At 41.6% G+C, this 12310-nt stretch overlaps 1 protein-coding gene across 5 annotated transcripts in view; it reads left to right on the top strand.

Annotated features, from left to right (window-relative positions):
• The window catches only part of elf1 (E74-like ETS transcription factor 1), a 52398-nt gene extending 40699 nt beyond the window's left edge, over positions 1-11699 (top strand). For 4 of the 5 annotated variants that reach the window (XM_066715000.1, XM_066715001.1, XM_066714999.1 and 1 more), the window contains 8 exons: positions 219-630; positions 5173-5344; positions 6304-6441; positions 6732-6896; positions 7397-7480; positions 8179-8371; positions 8507-8872; positions 9420-11699. In XM_066715000.1, the coding sequence (XP_066571097.1) occupies positions 559-630; positions 5173-5344; positions 6304-6441; positions 6732-6896; positions 7397-7480; positions 8179-8371; positions 8507-8872; positions 9420-10326 (2097 nt within the window). In that variant the 5' untranslated portion in view covers positions 219-558 and the 3' untranslated portion in view covers positions 10327-11699. The remainder of the gene's footprint in view (positions 1-218; positions 631-5172; positions 5345-6303; positions 6442-6731; positions 6897-7396; positions 7481-8178; positions 8372-8506; positions 8873-9419) is intronic. The other variant, XM_066715002.1, reaches the window with a different exon arrangement.
• The last annotated feature ends 611 nt before the right edge of the window (positions 11700-12310 follow it).

Below are 12310 nucleotides of genomic sequence, written 5' to 3' on the forward strand. Positions count from 1 at the left end.
TTCAGGACTGCCTTTGGTACAAGACCATGGGAAGACATTTGATTGTATTGACATTGTAAAGAAATTCTCTCCAAGGTTAGTTCCCTAATGACATTTTAGTGATTTTCACCAGTGACGTTTCTGTCTAGCTTTGAATGTGTTGTCTAATACAATTGTCATCCAGCTAATCTTAGAAAACGCCTCTTTTCCTGACATCTTTCTTTTCTTTTTTCCTGCAGGCTGGGGACAGAAGGACATAGACAGACAGTGAAGATCCAGTCTCATCCAAGGAGGGTGTTGACAGCTGATTACTGGATTTTGTTTTGTCATTGGATTACTAAATCACCCCATCGAAAAGAAAAAGAATTTAACAAACTGAAATACCAAAGATAAAAAGGAACCATCACCAGATATTTTGTAAACGGTTCTCTTCCCTTCATCTGCCTTGTGAAACACTGAGCTACCTCAGCTTCCTGTTACTCTTTGACAGCTTCCTGTTTTGCGGCGAGCTGCTTGAGGGGAGGGAGCCCTCTCTCTCTCTCTCTCTCGCTATATCTCTTGCTCTCTCGTCTGGTCGTCATGACGACTGCAGTCCAGCCGAGTGAACTGGTGTTCGAGTTCGCCAGCAATGGAATGGATGAGATTCATCAGGTAACCACAACTTTATTATTTATTTATTTTACTTTTTTGGCCTGGCTTTTCATGACTTCAGCAACATTCCTGCAACTAAATTTCCAGTGATGTTAAATGTATATTCCTCCAGTGCTATAGACTCACAACAGCAGCAGCATCCACATTAAAGCACAGCTGCCGTAGAATATAATAAAATCTATGTATTCTGAGATTCTGGAATGATACTTTTAAAGGATCCAGACCCTTAATAACTAGGTAAGACTGAAACTTTCAAGAAAGTCTGGGGGAAAAAAGTAACTATGTACACACTTTGATCAGCATAAAATTAATGGCACAACACATTTACACTTGTCTATATCTCAGGATTGTCATGAAGGTCTGTATAATTGTGTTTGGGGATGGAAGATCTGTAATTTGGTGTGGAGAATCACTCCTGGTATTGTTTAGAGCAGCAGATTGCAAAAGAGCGGAGTGTATTTCAAGAGAATTTAAAGCAAAACACAAAACCAAGAAAAGCCTGGGAGGACACACAGTGAAGCTCAAGACAGAGGAGAAGAGGGAAGTGTGTGTGTGTGTGGTGCTTGGGTCACACAGCCTGTCTGAGTGCATCAGCCCTGACAAGGTGCCATTTCGTACTTGCCCTTTCCACGTATTTACCTCATTACAATGGATACATGATCAACCTGACAGACCTGTTGAGCCTTTTCAGATGCTTGGGTAATCTGTTGAATGTTTACCAAAGCACAGCTTAGGACTGTGTTGGAGTCATACAGTGATCATTGCTAGGCTGTTTGGTTGTTTTCCATTTATTTATGTATATATGTTTTTAGCAGGTATTACCAAGCTTCATTTTAATTATAGACGTAAAAGCCATTCATAGCCAGAGTAAAAAAAAAAAGAAAAAGAAAAGAAGGGTCTTTGTTAGTGTGCGGTGTGTCATCTGGAAAGCATGTTTACTTTTCCACTTCTCAAAATTGCACACGCACGATTGGATTTTTTTTTCTGCTGTACTCTAATTATTAGCTGTGGTTTATTGCATTTTGTAAGGTCAATAATTACCACTACAGTGTCGGTGTAATGAATCCTAAATGGCATTTATATCTGTCCTGGATGGCCATTACAGCACAGTCCAATGGGGCAAGTGGTTACATCCAGCTTATTTCTTTTCTTTTTTTAGCTGTCAAACCTGTAAATGTGTACACTGAGATGATAAGCTCAGAGCATCCCCTGATCTTGGTCTGTAGCGATCTAGCCCTTGTTGGAAATGAGGCACACTTACTTTTGTCTGTATAGGTGTATTGTAGTCTATTACAGCAAGCCCCATTGACCCTCACAGCACAGCCTGCTGGAAAAGCAGAAGGGGGAATAAGGTAGGGGAACTTTTGTATTTTTCCTTGTCCTGACAGGGAAGTCAGAAATGCAAATCCCCTTGCCTGATTATTATCGTCAGGTCAAAACCAACATGGAGCGACATCCAACAACAATAACAACAACTGGAAAACTAGAAGTAACTGAGCGGCTCTCTGGTTGCGACCATCTACTTTTTTGTTTGTTTTGTTTGAATAGCAACTCCCATCTGCCGCTCCAGCACAACAGTCGCTCAAAAAATAAAAATCTCAGAAGGGATTATTTTTCTTAGTTTTTCATTCATCATTATTTATGTATGTATGCAATTATACTGCAGTTGTCAGATCCATCTCCCTCCAGATTACATACATCACCAAAATAAAAGAATGACTCCTACCACTGCCATCAGCAGCTTCAAAACCATGCTGTCAGTAACCCTTGTACTGAATTCTCCCTTTATTAGTCTAATTTACTAATTTAACAAGTCTAATTTTTATTAAGAAGCTGACGCAACACTTTTCTTAGTCCAGAGATGTGTTATCTTAATCAAGGGCTCTAGGGAGGAGTCTACACTCATGACAGATGACAAGATGAGAGTAAATACTAGTATTTGGGCTGCCCTTTAGCAGAGATTGCATTCAGAGTGCATTCAGAGTGCTTTTCATCCGATCTGTGAACTCCTTGACTGCCGATTGTCCTATTTTCATGGTTTCTGAGAATAAAGTTATGGGTTGAGGAACTGGAGAGGAACGTCTTTGTAAACAGTGCTGTGTATCTTTTGGAGTCTTAATAGCCGAAGTCAAATCCAGATAAGAAACATGCCTGAATACATCAAGGTCGTGCAACTGTCTAAGCACTCTTCTGTATGCCTCAATACTATTCTACAGAATACTTTTGTGTTTTGGATCTTCATTTGCAGTATTGTACCTACCTGTATGATATGCTTAACATTTTTGTAAGCAATTAAACTGCATATACTGTATAGTCACTGTATAATTTGTGTTAAAAGGATTTGAATATTTGTAGTTTTATTGCTATATATTTCCAAATTTTATCATTTGATTGTGTTGTGATGAGGGGAGCTATTTTTAAGACAGTTTCTCAATGGACAGGACAGAAGAACCGTTGACTTGACTTGATGGAATCTACTACCATCTTGTGGCCAAAACCTGCAATTGCTACTGGCTTCATTCTAATGGGCATTACAAGTCATTCACTGGATTATCTTAATTCTTTGAAGTTGTTCGCACAATAGTTACTATATCACCTGTTATTGATGGTGGAAATCAAGCAATATTCAATAAAGTGAGTCTTTAACTCATATGAGTCTGCAGTTAAACAAGTAATATTTTACTTTTGAAATTGTTGAGTCGATTAAGTGTATTTTCCAAAATGAACTTTGAAAAGTCAGATTTAACCGTGCAGTGCAGTGTGACATGAGTGAAGCACAGCGAGAGAAGAGCAGCATCACAAGGGAAGGTGAAAACAGTGGTGAACTATGACAGTGAAATATGGGCATTGTCACCACTTTCAACAAATTCAGTCAAGTTCCATATCCAGTTTATTTTTGCTTTGCCCATTCTCACAAGTCATTGTCATTTGAGATGTATAGCACTAGGAAAATAAAAGGCCGAACTACAGGCGGAGGTCATCAGCAGATGATGCTGCTTAATCTCAAATCAGACAGTTCCTCTATCTTGTCAGTGGTACTTATCTACTCACAGAGACCTTTACCGTTTACTCTTTCACCTTAGCTTTAATGGGCCTTTTCTTTCAGTTGATGTTTTTGCTTGTATTGTGTAGATGTTTTATCTAATTAACTTTGGTTAGTAATTACACTGGTTAAGCATAGTCTATAAATAATAATTAAAAATGTAATCTGCATATCTTCTGTTGTGAAACAGGCTCTTACTGAACAGAATCTGCAGATTTTATTTTAAAAGCTACCCTCTGTTTCACCATGCACTACTTTTTATATTCTAGCACTCCGAGCACGACAACTAAATACGAGAGACCTAAAACAGCTAAACAAAACCCAGACCAGAAAATACATTTAAAACATTTGTTCTCATTGAAGTGGAACAAGGGAAGAATTTGTTTAGTTTTGTCTGTATGGATTTATTTTCCCATGAGAAAAGGATTTTATCTCCCAGGGGTTTAGTTGGTCTTTTTCTGAATTTGTCTTCCTGAAGGCTAAGCAAGATTTAGGCAGCCTGCTGTCTCAGTTGCGGCTGCGGGTCGCACTCCGGAAATGAAACCACAAGATGTTTCGTAGCCCTTATCACAGTTCAGGCTTGTTGCTGACTACTGAGAAATCAAATGGTGATAATGTCGAGGCTCAAAAATAGCAGGGGTCAATTCCACTTTTTCCAATTCCAATTCTCTTTTTCAGACCCATTCCAAATTCCATTTCCAGTCCTTTTTTTGCCATTGACATAATAGGCTCTACTGGAATTGGAATTGAATTGAAAATGGAAAAATTACAAATGGAATTGGAATGGAAAAACTGGAATCGCCCTCAAACGGGCATAAGAGCTTCAATTCCACGGAAGGTTGGCGTGTTCCCAGGCAGTCTCTGTGGATTACGTGTGCTTTAAAGGGGACTGAAGCGCTGCATGTGGTTTTTATTTTTATAACCAACCCCACCTTATTCTTACAACATACTCTGTGGAAGCTGGAAATGCCATAAAATGTAGTCAGGAGCTGAGAGATGGGCGTTTCCTGTTGGAGCACCACCACCTCCTCGTTTTAACAAGGACACGTTTTGTTTTTCTCCAGCTTTTCTTCAGAGAGTCCAAATGTGGAGTGATTTGCAGCTTGTTATGTGTAGAAGAATCAATTCACAGGGACACAAGGTTTCCCATTCGGTGGCGCATTTAAGTAATCAATATGACAGCAATCTAGTTTATATGATTCTAAAATAGAAGCGTGAAAAATATTAGAATTTCATACTGTGGGAACTTTCAAATATGACATAGCCTTTATTTAATGTCTGTGTATAAAAATAAGCATGGAATGGGCATTATATATTTATATATATATATATATATATATATATATATATATATATATATATATATATATATATATATATATATAATGTACATGCAAGTGTATGTGTATACCATACTATGTTGATTGTGTGTGATTATGAATGCCAATACTAGTGTGTCACTGTCTAATGCCACCCCTGCTCCTTCTCTGTCTGTGCAGCTGGACGACCCCTCGGTGTTCCCTGCCGTGATCGTGGAGCAGGTCCCTGCGGCTGACCTCATGCAGGTCTACTCCGGCCTGGAGTCTGACGAAGTGCCCAATGGGATCATGGCCGACACATCACTGGATGTGGCTGAGGAACAGATCATGGGAGGAGACATTGGGCTAACAGGTACAGTGCCAATCCAAGTCCTTTAGGGCATTAATGTACCTGAGTACCAGTTATACACTGAACAAAAATATAAATGCAACATGCAACAATTTCAAAGATTTTACTGAGTTACAGTTCATATAAGGAAATCAGTCGATTTAAATCCATTAATTAGGCCCTAATCTCTGGTGGACATTCCCTTAGTATGCAATTGCACACCCCCTCAAAACTAGATACATCTGTGGCATTGTGTTGTGTAACAAAACCACATTTTAGAGTGGCCTTGTATTGTCCCCAGCATGAGGTGCACCTAATGATCTTGCTGTTTAATCAGCTAGTTGATATGCCACACTTGTCAGGTGGATGGATTATCTTGGCAAAGGAGAAATGCTCACTTACAGGGATGTAAACTAATTTGTGCACAAAATGTGAGAGAAATAAGCTTTTTGTGTGTATGAAACATTTCTAGGATCTTTCATTTCAGCTCATGAAACATGGGACCAACACTTTACATGTTGCATTTGTTTTAGTTCAGTATAATACATACATATTAAAGTAACTAACTGTTAAAAAACATAGTAATGTGTAAATGTTTTATCTCAATCCAATGGCAGGCCATGGCCAGTATACATGTAATCATGTTTAGTAGCAGATGCCATCTATGTATCCTATGCTTATGCTGTTTTCACCGTTGCTGAGCTCTAAGCCTATGAAAAAACACAAGCACATTAGTCTCATTAACTGTGGTGCTGTGTGGTCAAAGAATGCATATTTATGAACAGGATGACTAAGAAATTTCCCTAAAACATTGCTTATTTGAATACCAAGTTACACTGTGGCATCTGTTACTTCCTGTAGGGGTCTAACAGCAGCAGCAACTAGTCTAAGGTGATCTTTGAATTGGATGTATGCATGTATTCGTGAGGCTGACTGGCCTGCTGTTTTTAACCTCCCTTATGTCTTCTTAATATTTTTAAAAGTGAGTCTTGTGGGTTTTTTCCCTCCGGCAGTGGAGTCCTCAGGCCCGGACACAGAGGATAATATGGAGACAATAGAAGCGGCTGAGGCACTTCTCAACATGGAGTCACCCAACAACATCCTGGATGAGAAACGCATGAGTAAGAGCTGCATCTGGCAACTGCTTGTGGGGGGATTTGTGCTATTTCATTTTTTTACACTGCATTCCCTGCTTGCCGATTTAGTGCTGGCATATGCTTTTAAGCCTCGATTGCACTTTGTGGCCCTGTGTATTTATCTCTCCACTTATACTGTATCTACTTTAGTGAAGGGGTGTACATCTCTTTGCCAGGGGCTCATTATTACTACAAATCTGTTATCACCTTTGCTGATTAAATGAAAATGCAGTGTGCTGAGAGAGAACATCATCTTTTGTCATCCTGCTGTCCAGTCCACAGCTATGGGAACTTGCTGGACTCTGAGCTCACGTACATCTCCCTGCGGCCAGAGCAGCTCCCCAGCCATGGCAACGGGGTGGACGTGTCGTTGGATGAGGAGGAGTCCATGGACGAGATCCAACCCAAGAGTCCCACCAAGCCGCAGAGAAAAAACAAAGGTATTGTGCAGCTTCTGTTCCCTTGAGCCTCTGCTTTGGGGCTTGCTAAAGTCATTACCACCCTTGGCATAGCAGGTGACCAAAAATGTGCCATCTTGAAATACACCTTGTGAAACCACGTAACCGCTCAATGCATCTTTTCCCACCAGGGTGTTTGATCACCTCATAGCTTTTTACACTATTGCTTTGCACCCTCAGTATCATAGTGTCCAATACATCAACCAACCTATCATTAAAATCTGCAGAAAATGTTAACTTCTGTATTCTTTCATGTTATCATAACACAAAAGGTATCACTAAGTGTTACTAAGTGCTTTTTAACCTGCAGCTGCACAGCTGTAAAACCAGCACCAGAATAAAGACAATGCTCTAACTGTGAGCATTTTTCACTTCCCGTTTGACTTCCAGTGAGTCAGTTATTATATAAACCTCAACTGAAAGAGCATGTCTCTGGTGTCCGAGAACTGAATTTGTATCTTGACCTCCTCTCTCCGTCCCAGTCCGCAAACCCAGAACAGTACGTCCCTGTTCCCCTGTCACAACCCCCAGCCTCCCACTGAGGAAGAAAAGCAAGGATGGGAAAGGTAAGGCCATCTCAGAGGGGTGGGAGGGAGGAACTGTGGGTGTTGATGCTAATAGTTTAGTTTTTTTCCCCTTTTTTTCCCCTTTTGCCTCTAAGGAGCCTTTTTCTGAACAGCCTTCTGCTCAGCAGGGTTGGCGTTGGGTTATTTAATTGATGAGGAGCTCTCAAACTGCTGTGTTTCAGAGAAAAATAAAACTGATTGCAGGCTGGAGGGCATTCAATACAATCGTGATACAACCTTTCTGCCTGCATTCCCCACCATGCTGTACTGAGAGAGTCTGACTGCATATTTATCACTGTGCTATGGCAGGCTGGACAGAATTGGTTGATGGCAGTGTTTCTGTTTTTAACCACTCCTTGCCAGACCACTTGCTCGACGTCAAATAAGACAAATAAAAGCAGTTCAGGACTCATTTTTTTCTGTCAAGATGCATTGCAGGGCAGGACCTAGAGAATTTATTTGAATTGTGAATAGTTCTCCTGTCTGGACTTAAGTGCACATTTGGTTCCCACATCAATAACAAAAGTCTGCATAGAAAAGGTCAAATCAGTATTGTAGTAGGTAAGCCACAACACAATAGGATGCGTCCTTCAGTTAAATGTGAGCATGTGCACTGGTGCTAGATGAGAAAACGCCTGGCTATTAGATTAAGATTATTAGAAGTATATTCTCAGACATTCTGCCACCTCTCCCCACAGGAAACACAATCTACCTATGGGAGTTCCTCCTGGCCCTCCTGCAAGACAAGAACACCTGCCCCAAATACATCAAATGGACTCAGAGGGAGAAGGGGATCTTCAAATTGGTGGATTCCAAGGCTGTGTCCAAGCTGTGGGGCAAACACAAAAACAAGCCCGACATGAACTACGAGACCATGGGCCGAGCACTGAGGTGAGGATAACAAAACTCAATCAATAACTTTATCAGGTGTTTCCGAGACTAGTCTTGGCCACCACAGTGCAGAAGGGATTCTCCATGAGGTGAAGTCCTCAGCAGCTCCCATGACTGTGTTCCTTGTTTCCTAAGGTACTACTACCAGCGGGGCATCCTGGCCAAGGTGGAGGGGCAGCGGCTGGTGTACCAGTTTAAAGAGATGCCCAAGGACCTTATTGTGATCGACGACGAGGACAACCAGGGGTCTGACTCCAGCCCTGGCCACGGAGGGACCCACTCTACCCCCCATGGTAGAGCTCAATCCCGGGGGATATCCCGCGCCAGCCAGGGCAGGACTGCTGGCCAGCCAGTACTGGTGCGGCCCATGAAGAGGGAGCAGAGCCCAGGGGTGATGTACCAGGGAGTGAACGGCAGGCAGTCGGATCAGCTGGTTCAGACTGTGCATGTCCTTCAGCCTAACCAGGGCGCTGCGGTCCCAGCCTCAGCTCACACTGTCCGGTAAGCCTCTAAACCCCAGCCCTGCTTCCACGCAGCCTGGATGATTCATAAAACATCGGGGATCTAATGTCAACAAGCTGTCAACTGTGTTTCCAGGGAATTGTTCATGTTAGGCCTCATTAACCTTTTTATCATTCTTCTTCTTATTTATTTTATTCTTTTAAAATAATAAATAAAAATGTTGTCAGCATTTTTTATCCAGTGTGATCATAGCATTGGAACTGCTGTATAGAAAGCGTAAATCCAAAAAAGTGCTTTTCAGCTTTTCCATTTCTCATGTGAACGTAGCCGTGCATTACCTTCTTTATGGCTTTACTGTTTAAAACCGCATTAATACAGCTGTATGCTATACAAAGTAGATAATGTCTACCATTGTGTGAGACTATAATTTCACTTGTCTGGGTGAACAGTATTGCATTGCTAATCTGGGATGCCAGCCAAAGCACTTGTAAATGAAATGGGGTCACTTCCAAATAGAGTGGTGCAGATGCAATCAGCGGGGATGTCCCGTGCACTTGAGTTAATGTTTCACCCTCTGTCCTCACAGGACCATCAATGTGCCAGCCTCTGTCCAAGCCACGGTGCCCATGGTGCTGACTTCGGGGGCTCAGGGAGGGGGCACTGTTACTCTGCAGACTGTGCCCCTCACCACCGTGCTGGCCAACGGGGAGACAGCCCACACCTCCTCTCAGAGGGTCATTCTGCACACAATGCCCTCCTCAACGCCTGGGATAAAAGACATGATGACCTTCCAGACTGCGTCTTTGACTTCGATCCCAAGCAGCCTGGCTGACGGTCCCCAGCCTCCTCAGCTCCTGGTCACCAGCCTAGGCTCCTCCTCAGGCGGGGTGATCAACACCACTGCCCAGTCCAGCTCCTTGAATGGCATCACCCGCCTGGTCACAGTCAATGCCAACGGGCAGCCCGTTGTGGCTCAGCAGCCTGGCACCGTCATCGCCACAGTGCTTAAGCCCAGCGAGTTCAACGGCATCGAGGTGAAAGAGGAGATCTTAGACTCCCAGTACTTCCAGTCTCTAGTCAATCCCTCTGCACATGCCAGTTACGACGAGAAAGAGCTCTCGCTGGATGTAGGGGGAGCGGAGATCGGCTACAGAACCGTCATCATCGGGAGTGGCACTCACGATCCAAGCCAGGGCTTTGAGAGCAAGATCAACGGACACTCGGGATCGTCTGAGCCAGGAGACCAGAGCAGCCAGCTGAGCAGCAGTCCCACCGTGGGCCTGACGCCCGTGGAAGAGCTGGAGGTGAATGGGGAGTCTGCCTTGGAGTGTGAGCACAGATCCAAGCAGCTGGACACGGCCCTGCACGAGCTCTCCCAAGGCATCACCGAGGTCCAGCAGCTGCAGCTCGCGGGGTGCCAGCCCGTGACTGTCCAAGTCACAGCCTCCCACTTCAGCCCTGTACAGATAAAGACAGAGCCTGTGGACACATAAGACAGGATTAAGCCAAAGATAATTAAAAGCAAAGTTAAACAAATCCAAGACTTTTTATATACCCCAGTCATTTTTATAGTAGGGATTCTTAATTTATTGCTCAAATAGGTCAAGGATTGGCCTGTTGGAATTCTGTTTACTTACAAATATGTGCCTAAATTTATCATCAATGGATTTGTTATAGTGCAAAGGATGATGTTATCCCTAAAACACAGCATAGATGTTGACCGCAAGCCACAAGGAGCAGAGCCATTTGAGAACTAGAACGGATTAATCCGATATACCAGTTGGACGCCCTATTGTTCCTGTCTGCGCTGCTGCATGAAATAAAGTTTGGAGTGCACTCCACACGAAACAGGAAAAATCCTTCTAAAACGAGATGGACTGTATTGTGCAATGCAGGATAAAGAGAAAAGCACAACCAAAAAATACAGTAGCGGTTCATATTATAATAACAGGTTATGCCATCGATTTTAAGGAAAGAAATCGTGTTTCAATGCTCTGTATTAAATTCATCAGCAGGCTTGAGTTTGAAGAGGTATTGTTCCTGTTAAACTGCAAAACTGTTATTTTCTAACCAAAATGTGCCCTAATAAAATAGTTTTAATATTTGTAAGGAACAATATTTTTGTATGGAAACCTTTCCAGTACAATTTCAGGGACCAGGGACAAATGCTCAATGTTGTTTTGACAACCCGTGCCCTGACTTACTGAAAGAACTCTGAAGGCCACACTTGGTTCGGGCCTCCCTTCACCTCCATAAATGGAGAAGATCCACTTGGGTACCTCCTGCGCCCATTGCTTATTGCAGTCTTTAGTTTAGGAAAACTGTGGCCTTATTGCCTGCCATGGAAATGGGCATTTCATCTCCTCATAGACAGATTACAGCCATGTTGTATATAGCTAAAGACTCTGATGACAGTGCTTATTGCAGGTGGAAAAAGACTGCATACTTCTTGACTGGAATCAGAGTCTCTTTCCAAGCTTAATGAAATGTTAATAAAATAAATAAATATATATAAGATTATACTAGTAAGATGGAACTTTAGGCCAAGAATTTATTTATTTTGTAGGAAATTCTAAATTCTGTATTACAAAAAATATATCTCGAGGCACATTTTTTTATATAATTTGCAAATGCAAAAAAAGAGGGATAAAGTTAAACCTATGGACAGACCAGAAGTTATAACGAGTAGTTGAATCTTTTAGTTCATTTTGGAGTAAAGAATATTCAGTTCAGTTCAACATTCCGTACTTAATGTAATCTACAGAATATTTTATATTTTCTTACTTTTTAAACTAAAAAAACAACCAATAAACAATGTGAATCTGGGATATTTTTTAAGTAAAGATACTGTGTTATTGAGTGTAAATATTCTCTGTGATGTGTTTGTATTTTTAAATGTTTTTTTTTTTTTTTAAACATGCTTTGAATTACATCTTGCAGCTGACATATCCCCAAAGCTTCGGCACAGTATGCCACAGAAAACAACTTTTTTTTTTAGCCCTTGTTTTAATGTGATGCTCATTTAAAAATGTTCTCCTACATCAAGTGTAATATATAGAATTCTATCAAAAACATTGCTAAAATGGTTAGGGATAACTACTTTTTTAGAAAACCAAACCATTTTACCATTCAATTTCTTCCACTGCCTTAGAAACAAATACTTCACTCTCATACTCCCATACTCTCATTTATCCCTTCACCTCTGCAATGACAGAATATTTGTATTATTTAAAATGAGGAAGACACGGCCCTCTGCTTTGGAGTGTAGGTGGATGTATTTATTCAGTGTATTCAATATGAGGAAAGACTTTCATATCTGTCCTATGCAAATGTTGAATTGCTTTGTAGGAGCCTTTGAAGCAGTTGTGGATGTTAGACTTAACTTGTAACTTGTAATTCCTGAGTTGAACCAAACTGATCTGAGCTCAGAGTAACAGGCTTTCTTGGCCCTTCATCTGCACACTACTGTGAAGAACG

The sequence above is a fragment of the Amia ocellicauda genome, chromosome 10 (assembly GCF_036373705.1).
Source record: "Amia ocellicauda isolate fAmiCal2 chromosome 10, fAmiCal2.hap1, whole genome shotgun sequence".
Taxonomy (NCBI): Eukaryota; Metazoa; Chordata; class Actinopteri; order Amiiformes; family Amiidae; genus Amia; species Amia ocellicauda.